Below are 15,518 nucleotides of genomic sequence, written 5' to 3'. Positions count from 1 at the left end.
TCAGCCTTGCAGTTGGGAGGGGGATGGTATTCCAGGGTGCAACCTGGCCACCTGACTCAATCCTAATGAGTTTTAGTAGCTGATTCTAACATTACCTTCTACTAATAAACTATCGGAAATACCACAGCTGATAGATCCAGAAAAAAAGGAGAGATGGCCAAATCCAGTTAAGCTTCATGAAATGCTGGGGATAGAATATTTTTCCATCTCTTCCTGTTTGCTATAACCCTATTTCAAATCTCTGAGTCAGTATAGTCTGTAAAGATTCTCAAGTGGTTACATATTCCATGAGAAGTCTGTGTATCCCTCTCCAGTGTGTAACTTTAGATACCTGACTCTTACCTGCGGATCCTGGTTTGGGAACCAGACATCTTTGTGTGCATGTAGCAGGTGGGGGAGAGGTGGAAAGGTATACTGGGGATGGGTTTGCTATTTCTTCCATCTCCTGTGGGCATAGAGAGGAACTGTGTGCAATGCCAACTGCTTTCTCCCTCATCTTGGCAGTCAAGAAGAAATGTTCTGCTGGCCTTAAACTGAGTAACCTCATGAACCTGGGCAGGAAGAAATCCACCTCGCTGGAGCCTCCCGAGAGGTCACTCGAGACATCCAGTAAGAATTGTAGCCACCTCCAGGACCAGGGTCTGGTTGACTAGGCTGGAGCCTGCATCCAGGAAGGCAGGCTCAGGGGATTTCGGGTTATGCTTTCAACGTCTCTAGGGAGGAGAGCCCACAGCCCTCAGTTCCTGTCTGTTTCCACTGCAGGCAGCTCTTTAGGCCCAACCAGACGCTCTCTAGCTGCAGTGCTGGGTTATTTGTGGAAGTGAAGGGTGACTGATTGGTGTCCTCCTAGACTTCTTTCAGAAATGATGTTCATTTGATCTACATAGATGGGGTATAGCAGACACAGTGTTAGGGAAAGGAGACCAAGCAGATGGCAGGCACAGGACTGAGTGCTCACAGCCCTGGGGAGATGATGGCTTTACACTCGTAAGTGCATGCTGTGCCATCTTCGTAGCTGTGAGGACTCAGAACAGAGGGAGCCTTTCCTGCCCTGTGGTCAGAGATGGCTTTGTGAACCTGAGCCTTGGAGGGCCAGGGAACTGAATGGGCTGGAATTATGCCCATGGGCAAGAGCTAAGACTGAGACGGGACCCAGCAAGACCTATTAGGGTACAATGAGAACCCCAAGTTGCTGGTGCAGAGGGTCTGGGTGCTGGTAGGCTCTTAGAGGTCATTTCTAGGGCCTCCCTGATACTTAGGGACTTTGAGGCCAGGAGAGGGGATACGCCTTTCCTGGAAATAGCTTGGGTTGAGCCTGGTATCTTGATCCCCAGGCTGGGGCTCACTGCTATGAGCCTGAAGGCCATCCCTAGCCCATTCCTGGGCTCTTTTTCTGAGTCCCAGTTAGGTTCTCTTGTTTTTTGAGGCTGGCAGAGTAGCCAGGTAGGGTGGAAAGGCAGCAAACAAGGCCTTAGTTTTGGAGCATCCTGCTTCTCCGACCAGAGCACTGGGCAGTAACCAATTCTGCTGGCCCCTGCAGCCTCAGAGGGTACGATGGCACAGCAGCCTGGCCCCAAAGAGTCACTGTTGGGAGACTTGGCTGGGTTATGGGTGAGTGTCTTCTCAACAGCTAAGCATGCTCCTGTCCCCCATGGCTGGAGGAAGGGCGAGAGAGGACACAGCTGCTCTCCTTCCTAGGACTCAAGCTGCTTGAGAGCTGAGCTCCCACCTCTCTTGACCCAAAGCTCTCTTTGGTCCAGAGGACTGTGATGGGCATGCATGGCATCTTCTTGGATGAATCAGAGTTCCTAGGTCCTGATCTCTAAGTCTTCCACTCTGCTACTGTGAGGAGATGCTAATATGGATGGGAGATATTCTTGATGCCCATTGTGTATCCAGTTGTCCAGTTTATCCTGTTAAAGTTCAGAGCAGCTGCCAGCTCCTTAGGATAGGAAAGGTATCTGCTTTGTAGACCAGTGCCTCTGGGAAGGTGAGGAGCTCAGAGAGATGACAACCCACCGCGCTCAGGGCATGCAGAGGGTCCTGAAGGCTGGATTTTACTCATCTTTGTAGTCCCCAGGACAACACTGCACTTATATATGGTTATCAGTTCAGTTAATAGCCATCTAATGGGGGTTGGGAGGGTGAGAGGCTTGTCCTCTCCTTGGGAAGCTGAACCCAACACGTGCTACCATTAGAGAACAGTGACGGATGGCATGATAGTATACCCTGATGCTAGCAGCCTCTGTGTGCCACAGAGAAACATGGGACCCTGGGGAGAGGGGCCACAGGAAACAGACCCTGGGCACTGGGGAGGAAATGGCACAGTTCCTGCCCTCTGGAAGAACACTGTGTCCAGTTGGGGAGGCCCACGTAGAAGCAGAAGTATGGGAATCTGAGTGTCCTAGCAGAAGACAGAGCAAGGCATCAGGACCCAGGGAGGGACCCTAGGCAGCTGCATCTGGGAGGTTGAAGGGGACTTGGGCCCTTCAGGCTGAGTCTGAGAGGCTCAGGGATGGAAAGGCTGCCAGAAACTGAGGAAATGAAGGTAGTGGAGGCAACAGGATTGAACCTACAGCAAGGAGACTGGGCGAGTTTCCCGCCCCAGTGACCTGAGTGATCAGAGGCTGGAGGAGGCCTCTGTGGGCTGGGGCCCCAGAGTGGGGACCCTCTACCCTGTACACCAGGCCTGGTCTAATCGAGGACACGGCTCACTACCCTCTGGACATACCTTTGCTCAAAACTAGTACTGCTGGGCTGCCCACCTTCTAAGGGCCTAGCTGCTGACACAAAGGAAGAAAAAAATGCACCATGAGATTCACAGCCTCCATGAGATGAGAACGGCATGAGAGGTTCTGAAACTGAGATCCTGGGAGGGACTCAGGAGGCCCAGAGGTGGTGCCAGTTGTGGACGCCTTGTCCACCCATGTCCTCCAGCAGGTGCAGCCCCTCCTGCAGGTGCACCCTCTCCTGCAGGTGCACCCCTTCATGCAGGTGCACTCCCTCCTGCAGATGCATCCCCTCCTGCTGGTGCAGCCCCTCCTGCAGGTGCACCCCTTCATGCAGGTGCACTCCCTCCTGCAGATGCAGCCCCTCCTGCTGGTGCAGCCCCTCCTGCAGGTGCACCCCTTCATGCAGGTGCACTCCCTCCTGCAGATGCAGCCCCTCCTGCTGGTGCAGCCCCTCCTGCAGGTGCACCCCTTCATGCAGGTGCACTCCGTCCTGCAGGTGCACCCCCCCTGCAGGTGCAATCCCTCCTGCAGGTGCACCCCCTCCTGCAGGTGTGCCCCTGCCTGCAGGTGCATCCCTCCTGCTGGTGCATCCCCTCCTGCTGGTTCATCCCCTCCTGCAGGTGCACCCCTTCCTGCAGGTGCACTCCCTCCTGCAGGTACACCCTTTCATGCAGGTGCATCCCCTCCTGCAGATGCATCCTCTCCTATGTCTGCATCTCCCCCTGCAGGTTACCTGAACGTGCTGGTGAACAGCCAGTGGAAATCTCGCTGGTGCTCCGTCAGGGACAATCACTTGCACTTCTACCAGGACCGAAACCGGAGCAAGGTGGCCCAGCAGCCCCTAAGCCTAGCGGGCTGTGAGGTGGTCCCAGACCCGAACCCCGACCACCTCTACTCCTTCCGCATCCTCCACAAGGGCGAGGAGCTGGCCAAGCTTGAGGTACCGCTGGCCCATGGGGCAGGCAGCAGGGCTAGCCAGGGTGGGGCCGTCGCAGCTGTTTGCTGCCAGTCTTGAGGACTGTAATCCTACCAAGGGAGAATCAATGTCACCGCACGTTATTTTTACTTCCTTTGCCTGAGATTGTTTGCATTTTTTAAAATTTCCATTCCTTTTCTGACTCAGGGTGGTTGTGTTTTAGGAGTAGGACAATGAGCTACTTCCTGCACTTAGGGCAGGAGGAGTGTTTATTTATAGCTCCCTGAGCTGCTGGAAGAGCTGCTGGGGATTCAAGCGGGTACTATTGCGTTTGGGTGTCACCCATGGGAGAGCCTGGTAGGCTCAGTACATTAAAATGATGACTGTTGAAGCTTATCTGAAGGAAGAATGAGCTTTGTGATACAATGACATTCCTGCAACTCCCCACCCGCTCTTTGATCTGAGGTTACATTTACAAAAAGAAGAGGTGACATAATGCCTTTCAGGCTGGGACAGGCAGAGTCCTTTCCACACACAGAAACACACACTTGCCCAGATCTCCCATTCATGTAGTCTTTATCCAGGCAGAGGTTGCTCGCCAGACTTTGCTGCTGTACTGCCCTCTGGTGGCTGAAAGACCCACATCCCCATTGCTTCCCAGGGGCCGGCTTACATTCATTCACTCATTCATGGGTCCTCAGACAGCAAACTATCTCTTCAGTACAATCGTATGATGGACACATAAATATATACTCCCTGTCCTCGTGGAACTTACATCCTAGTTTGAGAGTGTGTTATTCAGCGAATTACTGAACGAATCACTTCGCTACGGTTGCTGGGAAGCGGCAGGGAAGTGCTGTGAATCTGCACAGGGGAGGGGAGGGGCCGGGGAGGGGGGTGTATGTCAGGCTGGAGGGAAAGAACAAGGCTGGATCCCAGGAGCAGTGGCGTCCTGAAGGGTTTCAAGGAAGGGTGGCATGCTCGGATTGGAGTTTTGAGTGATTTCCTCCTGTTACCGGGGGCGGGGTGGGGGGGAACGAGTGGAAGGGGAGCATGAGGCCTGTTAGGAAGCTGTCACCACTGCCCAGGGTGGAAATGGTGGCAGTAGGAACTAGGAGATGCCTGTGAAAAGCTGTTTTGAGAATCCAGTCAAAACTAAATGGGGAAAGGAAACCAACGGAAATGTCAAATTGTTTATCGCTGCCTCTCTGATTGAGACGTGATAGCAACAAGGGTAGTGGAGCTGAGGGGATAATGCCAAAGGGGTAGCTGAAATAAATCGGTAGCTTTTATGGAATACCCAGTTTTTTGTTATAAAGACAAGAAGCAGTGTTGGCATTTTAGTCGGAGAACTCAATGTATGTATTTGATAAGAATACATTATCCCCTGGGGGAAAAAAACAAGTGCTAGATTCACTGGAATTTAGGTCATTTAGCAATTGAGCTGGTATAAGGGGTTTAAGATGTCTTTATTTTATTGAAGCCATAAACAAAAATAAATGTGAATGTTGTTGCTTCTTAGTAGGGATCCAGGCAGTCTTACATGTATGGGATTAGGGTGATAAACTTCTGTGTGAACCTTCATAAAACAGAGGTGTCAATCTAAAATACATACAATGTTTTAATACTTAATAACCCTAAACGCTTTTAACGGGTGATCATTTGAACAATTTTTAATAGTGATCACCTAGTGATAACTAATAGTAGTTATTGCCTTCTGGAAAACACATACATAAATCACATGTGACACCTGGATTACTGAGGTGGCATGAAAAAGTCACTGACTAGGAAATATTTGGGGCCATTGGATGGGACATGCTGGTAAACATGAGGGAGATGGTTCCAGACTGTCACAGAGGCCTGCATGGGAGGGGATGGGACAGGGGTGCCGTGGTGGCCGTGGTGGGAAGGGCTGGCACCAGCAGCGCACCCCAGCCTGCTCATGTCTCTCTCGGCCTCCTTCCAGGCCAAGTCGTCCGAGGAAATGGGCCACTGGCTGGGCCTCCTGCTCTCTGAGTCAGGCTCTAGGACAGACCCAGAAGAGTTCACCTATGACTATGTGGATGCCGACAGGGTTTCCTGTATTGTGAGTGCGGCCAAAAACTCTCTCCTGTGAGTAATAAGGGGCCTTCCACTTTGTACCTTCCCATTCCCAGCCATGCTGCTAGACCCTGGGCCTAGACTGGCCTCTGGTGGTCAGCCAGAGCAGGGTGGCTGCTCAGAGCACAGGCTCCAAGGCTGAGGACTGCCCTCAGGGAGGCCCAGCTGATAGCCAGGAGCTGGGCCAGGCTGTGCCTGCGACATCATTGGGTGGTTAGACACTCTCCAACTCCTTAAAGCAGAGTCGTCCCCTTTCCTGGCCTTCCACCTGTTCTTCTTGTCAACTGGGAAGTTCCCTTGGATCCCTCACTTCACCAGGTCCTCCGCACACCCTAGAATAAGTAGGGCAGAAGGTGGTGCTTCTCCTTTCCAGACAGGCAAACTGGGGCTCAGGGAGAAGTGTTCTGGGGTCAGGATGGTAGCTCCAGACTGGTGGGAGCTGACTGAGCCCCTGAAACAGAATCCTATTGTTTTTTGTTTTGAGTCATGGTCTCACTCTGTCTCCCAGGCTAGAGTGCAGGCACAATCATGGCTCATAGCAGCCTCGACCTCCTGGGCTCAAGCAATCCTTTTCCCTCAGCCTCCTGAGTAGCTAGGACCAGAGGCACATGCCACCATGCCCAACTAACTGTTTTTGAGGGTTTTTTTTAGAAATGAGGTCTTGCTGTGTTGCCCAGGCGGGTCTCAAACTCCTGGGCTCAGACAATTCTCCCACCTCAGCCTCCCAAAGTGCTGGAATTACAAGCACCATGTCTGACTGGAATCCATTTTCTTATTTACAAAATGTGGCTAGCATCTGGTCTGTGCTGCCCCACGTGTACTGTGAAGATGGAATGAGAAAGGGTTTCTGTTGCTGTTAGAAGGGGAGCCTAGAGGGGAAGAATTGGGGGAGAAGATGGCACAGGGCAAGGGCAGCTGGTTTTTCTGGGAGGAAATTCTGGAACTGAGAGTTCTAGGAAGAAAGCACTGGGCAAAGAGGAAGGAAATGCCTCCAGACACATGGAGGTGGGTGTCATCCCCAGATCTCTTGTGTCGCCAGCCTTCCACAGCACTGCTCGTCCTCATAACTCCTTTGAAGCTGGTGCTTTCACTGCTTGGTCCTGGATGCTTCATGCACACTGTGTTTTGCCGTGTCTTCCAGACTGATGCAGAGGAAGTTCTCAGAGCCCAACACATACATCGACGGCCTGCCCAGCCAGGATCGCCAGGAGGAGCTGTACGACGATGTGGAGCTTTCAGAGCTGACCGCTGCGGTAAGGACCCAGCCAGGCAGTGACCTGGGTCGGACAGTCCTCCTCCTGCCAAACCTCAGGGCCTGGACGTTGGGGATCGTTAGATTGTCCTTAAGATAAGTGAGTCATCTCAAGGGCCATCGGCGCAGACACCTAAGCGCCATCAGTGCAGACACCTAAGCGCAACAGGGTTATCTTTTATATGTGAGGCTGTGCAGTATACCTGGCTTGGAACTTTGATTGAAACAGCCTGTTAATCTCCCTGGTCAGTGCTAGGAGTCAGGATGTGGTACTGGGATTGAGAACGGTGACACCATTAGCCTTCAAGGTCCAAAGTTGAGGCTGGGTGATCCCACAGTTGGGAGCTGCCGGGCACTGGGCACTGAGCTCTGGGCTGAGCCAAGGGCTTCGTGCAGATGATCTCCCTTATGCTAACCACCTTCCAGGAAGGCACTGCTGTTTTCCTCTCTTTACAGTTGAGGAAACGAGGTTCAGAGAAGCCCAGTGCTCTCTCTTGGGTCTTCCAGCCGGCATATCTGGGACTCGACAGGTGCTCCCCAGGAGGGAGGGAGGTCTCTGGGAACTCCAGCCTGGGGTGGAGACAGGCGCTCTGAGGCAGGGCTGGTGTCCCCTCCACAGCTGAGGCATCGGAGATAATGGCGCTGGCCACCTGATTCACTCTTCTGCAGGTGGAACCTACCGAAGAAGCCACCCATGCTGCAGATGCTCCAAGTGAGAGCGAGTCTGACCGAGTGTACCTGGACCTCACGCCCGTCAAGTCTTTTCTGCACAGCCCCAGTGGGGCACAGGCCCGGGCCTCTTCCCCCATATTGACCTGCCTGGACAATCCAGCCGAGGCCCTCCCCACAGACCCGGACCCAGGTCCTGTCCCAGATGAGCTATGTATAAAGTCTCCAGAGAACCTGGAGGAGCAGGTACAGGCCATCCCGCAGCAGGTGAGCCCGGCCACCTTTCTGGGCCCCTTTGGCGGCTGAGTTTTGTTTGCTTTCTCCCAAAGCAGAGGCAGCTGGAGAGTCCAGAGCCCGAACAGTCTTCCCTGAGAATCACCACTGTCAAAATCCAGACTGAACAGCAGAAAATCTGCTTCCTACCAAGCTGCGCTGACACTGTGGTGGCCACCCCCGCTGGTGTCAGCCCACCTGTGAAGGACAGGTTGAGGGCAACCACTGCAGGTGCTTGTACTAGGCGAGAGTTGATCATTGTGGACATGACTTGGAGAAGTTAGTCTGATTTTATCCTTTGTAAATGAGGAAACAGCAGTTCAGAGAGGTAGAGAGACTCGCCCAAGGTCACACAGCAAAGAATTTGTGGGCCCAGTGTCCCTTCTTTTTCCCTGCTAGGTTGGCCTGGCATCCATTTCTGATCTTGTGCCAAAGCCCTGGGTTGGTCTGAGCCTGGGAAGTAGGTTGGGGACAGCGCTCCCGATTCAGCAGCTGACCTGAAGCTTCCCCTCTCTGGGTCTGTAGAGATCAAACTCGGCAAGAATCGAACAGAAGCCGAGGTGAAGCGGTACACGGAGGAGAAGGAGAGGCTCGAGAGGAAGAAAGAGGAAATCCGGGGGCACCTGGCTCAGCTCCGGAAAGACAAACGGGAGCTGAAAGAGAGCCTGTTAAAATGCGCAGGTAGGGGCCTCCCCGGCAGGGAGAGCCAGAGGAGGCGACCTCAGCCCAGGGGGCTGTGTGGGCTCCAACTTTCTGGGCAGAGAGTCTGGATCTGTCACCTGGCTTCCTGCCCTGTGAGCCTCAGCTCCTTCAGCCCTGGGCCTAGGCGCGTGCTCCCTGTGTGTCCTCTTTCCCCTCATTCTGTCTGAAAGGTCGTGCTCCCATACAGAGAATACCTCTGACCAAATGCTGGGTAGAAAAGCGTAGTGAAATGAGGAGAGCTTTAAAAATCATATGCTTGGCTCTTAAATGTTTTTTTTCCACTTAAAACACATGCACGTTCCTTGGCCCATCTTTCGATGGCCCTTTTTTCAATGCAGTGCCAAGCCAGGCACTGCAGAGGTTTTCAGCTCTGGGTCCTTCTTGAATTCACGACACCAATCGTGCCTCATCCTTCAATTCCAGGCTTCATTTCTTTAAAGAAAACCAAAACTCAAGGCACTTACAAGAAGTCTGTCTAGATGATTTTCTACATCAGGCTCCTATCTTATCGACCTGCTTCTAATAGAACCTTTCAGAAGCATTTGATTTCTTTTTCATGGAACAAATTTATGCTCATTTAATATTTCAATCGCTGAGCTGCATGAACAACACAAGTGACAGAGCAGGTTTGGGGACAAACTCAGGTGACTGGTGAAGGAAGGTCCTGAGGGTGCAGAGTCGGCAACTGTTTTTTTATTTTTATTTTATTTTTTGAGTCGAAGTCTCACTCTGTCACCCAGGCTGGAGTGCAGTGGCATGCTCACAACCAACCGCAGCCTCGACCTGCTGGGCTCAGGCAGTCCTTCCGCCTCAACCTTCCAAGTAGCTGGAACCACAGGCATGTGCCACCATGCCTGGCTAAAGCAACTGTTTTTTGTTGTTTTTTTTTTTTTTAAATAACTGCTTTATTGAGGCATAATCCACACATCAGGCAATTGGCCCATTTGAAGTATACAAATCAATAGTTTTTAGCATATTCGCAGTTATGCAGCCATCACCACAGTTTTAGAATGCCAAAGAAAGCCTATACCCATTAGCAGTCATTCCCCATTTTCTCCCCAACTCTTTTATCCCTAGGCAGCCTAACCTGCTATCTGTCCCTACAGACTGTGCACCTCTGGTTTTAAGGGTTGTGGTCTCGGGTATATCCGGGACACACAGATAAGGAGACAGTAGCTGGACTTCCTTTCTATTCACTCAGGACTAGAGGGTGAGACATGAGCTCATGAATGTAAGCAGAGGCAGAAAGTACTGAGCTGGGCAAGCAAGGACCCAGGGATTCTTAACCCCTTGTCTCCTATGTGGATATTCCAGGTGGGAGAAGAGAGAGTTTTCACTGTAGTTTATTCTCCAGGCAGATAAGCCCTGTCGATCCTGGGCTAATGAGCCACAGATCATGTGAAAGGGACTCTCAAAGACTTGATATTGACGGTTAAATATGAACTGTATCTTTTAAACTCCAATCCCCAAAACATCATGATCACATTTTCTCAGTATTCTTTTTCTCTGTGCTTTTTTTCTTAAACAGTGACCCTTGTTACTACTTGTCCTCCAACAAGGGCTGACAGATAACTGCCATAAAACTTGAAAACAGTACATACACTTTTGGTGGCTGTTGACTCATGCTCAGGCTCTTTGTGGAACACAAGTGATACCACTATCCTTTCTTCTAGCATGAGCTTCTAGCATGGACTTCCATAGGCCATCATTCCGTGGTGTTGCAGGACCAACCTGAGAACCCCAGGTTGGTCCTGCAGGTTACGAGGAGAAGCACAAGACAGTGCTAAGAAGGTGCCAGGGCTACGGATCCCTGTCCTGCTGGGCCTAAGGAAGCCCCAAGTGCCAGAGCATTCAGGGACAGTGTGGGGCAGGTCAAACTGCCCAACCCTCCTCTAAGGGTCCAAATAAAGCCTCTCCTACCTTTTTGCGTGACTCTCACAATAGCAGATGTCAATCAAGAGCCTCTCCGAACCTACCAGAAGGCACTTCAACCTCAGACTTATACCCTCTGGTGAAGGCAGAGCTCTCTTCCTCCAGAGCCTTTTCAGCCTTTGCAGGCTAATACAGGCCTCAGGCTTTAAAGCTGCTCACTGCACACAGACAGGCCCACCCCAGCTCTGAGTGCTGGGGCCAGACCTGTGGCCCACATCTACCTGGAGTCCTTCTCTGGCAGGTGTGTGTGTGTGTGTGTGTGTGTGTGTGTGTGTGTGTGTGTGTAAATCTTGCCTCCACCCAGCAGAGCTCCCTGGTGAAATGCCGTTCTTCATAGCTGGCTTAATGCTCTCTCTAGACAAGGGTGTCCTGGCCAGCCTGGAGCAGAAGCTGAAGGAAATTGATGAGGAGTGCCGGATTGAGGAGAGCAAGCGTGTGGACCTTGAACTCAACATTGTGGAGGTGAAGGACAACTTGAAGAAGGCTGAAGCAGGGCCTGTGACACTGGGTACCACTGTGGACACCACACACCTGGAGAACGTGAGCCCCCGCGTGAGTGCTGGGAGCCACAGTCTTTGGGCTGCTTGCAGGGCCTCCTGGACATGGGTTGGGAGGCTGGGTCAAGTGTCCCACCCCTTGGCTCAGCCCGTGCTCTCCTCCTGTAACCACAGCCCAAAGCTGCCACTCCTGCCCCTGCCTCAGACTGTACCCCAGTCAACTCTGCAACCACACTCAAGAACAGGCCTCTCTCAGTCATGGTCACAGGCAAAGGCACTGTCCTCCAGAAAGCCAAGGTAAGTGGTTACTCCCAGCCTCCTCCAGGGACAGCTCAGACTTCTTCTGACCTGGGTGATGTTTTGTGGCTTTCAGCGCTAGCTCTGAGTGAGGGCTTGGCTCTCAGCAGGAAGTGGTGGTGGCTCTGGCTCCACTGGGCCTTTGGCTCGATCTCTGGTACTGACCAACCAAAAAGGTGCTTGCACTTGGTTCAAGTGTCCTTACCAATAAGCCTGAGTCCTTGACCTGCCCACCATGCAGTTATTAGTAGAAGCCATGGGATAGCTGCTGCTCAGGGACAGATTGTAGTGAGGAGTTTTCAAATAAAAAAGTCAGTGACTCCAAAGAACTTTCACCATTAAAAGTAAAAGAACACACTTAAGGCTGTGTGTGGTGGCTCACACTTATAATCCCAGCACTTTGGGGTCTGAGGTGGGTAGACTGCTTGAGCCTAAGGAGTTCAAGAGCAGCCTAGACAACATAATGAGATCTCATCTCTAACAACAACAACAAAAACGCATGGTGGTGTGTGCTTGTAGTCCCAGCTCCTAGGTGGGCTAAGGCAGAAGCATCACCAGAGTTTAGGAGGTCAAGGCTGCAGTGAGTCATAATCGTGCCACTGTATTCCAGCCTGGGGAAAGAGTGAGACACCAACTCAAGAAAACAAAACCAAACAACAAAAAAAGTCTAGACATGGACAGGTGATGTGATTTGCCTAAAATTGCCCACCTGGCTAGTGGCAAAATGCGGACCAAAGTGTGAACAAGGAGTGCTTGCTATAACTAGGCCTCTTCCTGAGGGTTAGACAAAAAGGGTCACTAATTCTTTACTCCTTGGTGTACTACAGAACATGCCCAGGGCTACCTCTGTTTTTGGCAAATTCTGTTCTTTATTCTTATCCTGCTTATCTGCCGGAGATATTTGGAGGTGCCCACACCAATGGCTCACTATTAAATTCATGCACGCACCTGAGCCAGTGCTCCCTTGCTGCTGTGGCAGACATTACTAATCACTCGCAGCACTCTGTTGTGCCACAGCCTCAAGATCTCTGAATAGATATACCAAACAGCAATAATACATAGGGTTTAAAATATATTTGTAATTTCTACTCTTAATTGTTTCTGTGCTCAAAATATTTTCTCTTACATTTTTACTATGTACATAAAGGTTACCACAGAGGATAACTAACTTTCTTTTTTGTGTGGGGGGGTGGGTGCTGGTATTTGAATGGTACCCTAGGAATGGGAGAAGAAAGGAGCAAGTTAGGAAACAAGCTTCATCTAAAGACTCTCATGTCAATATGGACCTTGGTGACAATCCTGCTTCATTAAAGCAGCAACTCTGTGAAAGGGTGAGTCTGTTCAGAAGAAAAAGCAAGGACTGAGGTACTATGAATGAAGAGCTTCAGCTAAGAGGAGGCTCTGTCCCTTTCAGAGTCGAAGGAAATAATACAAAAATAAAAAAGAAGGCTTCATTGGAGCTAAATCCATTGGATGTAAGCAAAATGTTGTATGTAGGGATATTCTGTGTTTCTTTTTTAAAGTTTTCATCAATTGCTTTATCAAGATTTTTAAATAATGAAAAAGAATTGCTGTTTAGACTTTGGTGGAAGAAAAATCAGGTGGCAGGGCCCCATCCTGTGTGTCTTGTGGCTTTGATGAGCGAGAAGACCTAAACTGTCATCTCATCTCTTATCCAATACTTAGCCATATCGGGGTTGAACTATCCTTGCCTTCAAGTTTGTTCTCTCCGATATCTGCAGACCCAACTCAGTCTTCAGTGATTTCAAACAGCATTGATACTACCTGTTTAAAACCATCTATGACATGAGTTTTGTGAAACAGTAACATGGAGAAATATCTGGGACCAAGATGAGGCACTGACCCCACTAAGTCAAATACTTTTATGGGGGTCCAAGATGGGCCTGAACAACTGTCTTTAGATAAAATTTTAAGTGATGCTGTATTATATAGAAAAAAAGTTGCTAAATTATGTCACTTAGAACAGTGAAAGTGGTTTTTTCTTTCTTTCTTTTTTTTTTGAGATTTCACTGACTCTTTACATTACCATAAAAACAAATTACCCTGTGTTTACATATTCAGTCCTGTGGTCCAGCTGTTTTTTAAGGGAGAAGTTATTTAACATAATGCTCTCTTGGTCCCTAATTTTAAGTTCTGTTGAATGTCCAGTCCCCTTCCAAAAAAAAAGTGGTGACTTTTGGTTAGGGTGGTTTTCCCTCGTCTTTTAAAATTGGCATTGCTGTTTCTTGTGCTGTCCCTGTCTTTCCCTCTGATGGCATTGTTTTTAAACACAGGTTGAAACATTTCATCTATCATCTCTGCCTCATTTCTAGGGGTTTTGAATCAGAGTTCTCTAACACTGGTTCCTGAAAACTAAAGTCTTTTTCTAATCCAAGGGCATTTATTTCCTTTGTCATAAACATTTGGTGATCTTTTACCAAGTACTGAGTTAGACTTTTTTAAATAAAATGTTAATTGTATTTTGGACTTTCTTTGTATTTCATGGAATGACTCGGGACAGGGCCTAGTGAACTTTTACCTCATGGGGGAAAATATCTTGGTTATTTACACAATGAACTTCAAATTATGTGCAGTGAAACTGGTAAAACTGTAAGGTGGAATCTTGGTGGGAGACTTCAGACCTCCTTAAATGAAGGAATATAGATAAGCCTGAAAGAGGATTTTAATAGGACAGTTAACAAAGTATCAAAGACACAGGAAACATCTGCAGAAACTGATTATATATAAGTGAATGAAAAATCAATACTCCTAGAAGTTAAACATACTACTAAATAATTATTGGGAAATGTACCAATACTTGGAAGGTTGCCTAAGTAGTAATTCAGGAAGTTCATAAATGTGTTTATTTAAAAATGACAAAACCCAAATCTGGCTCATTAAAAAGATGAACCTAGGGCAACGTGAAATAGCAGAACTGAAAGGGAAAATTAAGAACAGATGCTTGCGATATTGTTTAAATAACAAGAAAATACTATGAATATAGCAGTGTGAAAGTTTGAGAAATATGTGCACTCCATTATAAAGTTAGTATAGCTCTGATACCAAAATTCAAAACATATTCGAAAGAAAAAAACAAATACTGTTGAACATAGATTTTTAAAAATCTTAAATAAAATATTGGCAAATGAAATCCAGCAGTGTTTATAGAATGATGTATCATGACCAAATAGAGTTTATCCAGAAAATCAAGGGTGGGTCAATGATTACACTATATACAAATGGGTAGTTTATCACATTAACAGATTAAATGTGAAGAGACATCATCTCAAAGGAAGAAGGGAAAACATACCATAAATCTCACCACTCAGAATAAACACTGTTAGTCACCTAGGGGCAGAAATGAGCATTCTTAAACATGTAACGTAACCCACAGAAAACAGTATTTATTTATTTTGAATTTATTATTATTATTTTTTTTGAGTTGGAGTCTCACTCCGTCGCCCAGACTGGCAGTGGCTGCTCCCGGCCACCGCAGCCTTAACCTGCTGGGCTCGGCGATCCTTCCGCCTCAGCCTTCCAAGTAGCTGGAACTACAGGCACGCACTACCACGCCTGGCTAATTTTTTATTTATTGTAGAGTTGAGGTCTCACCAAGTTGCCCAGGTGGGTCTCGAACCCGCGGGCTCAGACAATCCACTCACCTCAGCCTCCCAAGGCGCGGGATTACAGACTGAGCCACCAAGCCCGGGTGAAAGCAGTATTTATGATGGTTAAAAAGTCAAGAATAAAATATGGATATGTGCTATTACCACTACTTTTTAAAACATTATTCTGGAGGTCCTAGACAATGCAAAATGACAAGAAAAATTAGTGATATACAACTGCAAAAGGAAGAGAAAAAGCAACCGTTATTTGTATATGATATTTCTCTAGAAAGGCAAAAGAATCAGTTAATTAACTATTAGAACTACAACATTAAACAAGATAGCTGGAATGAGTATCATTCAGAGAAAATAAACTAAAATGAGATTTATGACTCTTTGTAATATTTTAATTCTTGCAAAGAGAATATATCTATATCTTGTATAATTAATTAAAGCTAAAAATAAAAATTAAAGCTAGGAATTAAAGCTAATTTTTTTTTAAATGAAAGAAAATGGGTTGGCTGGTTAGGCATAAGACAGAAA

The 15,518-nt window shown here is 48.6% G+C and overlaps 1 protein-coding gene across 1 annotated transcript in view; it reads left to right on the top strand.

Annotated features, from left to right (window-relative positions):
• Window positions 1-13,847, top strand: part of AFAP1L2 (actin filament associated protein 1 like 2) — a 42,792-nt gene extending 28,945 nt beyond the window's left edge. The window contains exons 9-18 of the mRNA XM_021709767.1: window positions 505-609; window positions 3,461-3,672; window positions 5,615-5,760; window positions 6,890-7,001; window positions 7,670-7,915; window positions 8,002-8,173; window positions 8,468-8,623; window positions 10,935-11,116; window positions 11,248-11,370; window positions 12,590-13,847. Of these exons, the coding sequence (XP_021565442.1) occupies window positions 505-609; window positions 3,461-3,672; window positions 5,615-5,760; window positions 6,890-7,001; window positions 7,670-7,915; window positions 8,002-8,173; window positions 8,468-8,623; window positions 10,935-11,116; window positions 11,248-11,370; window positions 12,590-12,616 (1,481 nt within the window). The 3' untranslated portion in view covers window positions 12,617-13,847. The remainder of the gene's footprint in view (window positions 1-504; window positions 610-3,460; window positions 3,673-5,614; window positions 5,761-6,889; window positions 7,002-7,669; window positions 7,916-8,001; window positions 8,174-8,467; window positions 8,624-10,934; window positions 11,117-11,247; window positions 11,371-12,589) is intronic.
• The last annotated feature ends 1,671 nt before the right edge of the window (window positions 13,848-15,518 follow it).

This window comes from Carlito syrichta, unplaced genomic scaffold, assembly GCF_000164805.1.
Source record: "Carlito syrichta isolate Samal-C Ts95f unplaced genomic scaffold, Tarsius_syrichta-2.0.1 Scaffold281088, whole genome shotgun sequence".
Lineage (NCBI taxonomy): Eukaryota > Metazoa > Chordata > Mammalia > Primates > Tarsiidae > Carlito > Carlito syrichta.
The sequence above is the reverse complement of the archived record's forward strand: the minus strand, read 5'-3'. Positions and strand labels throughout refer to the sequence as shown.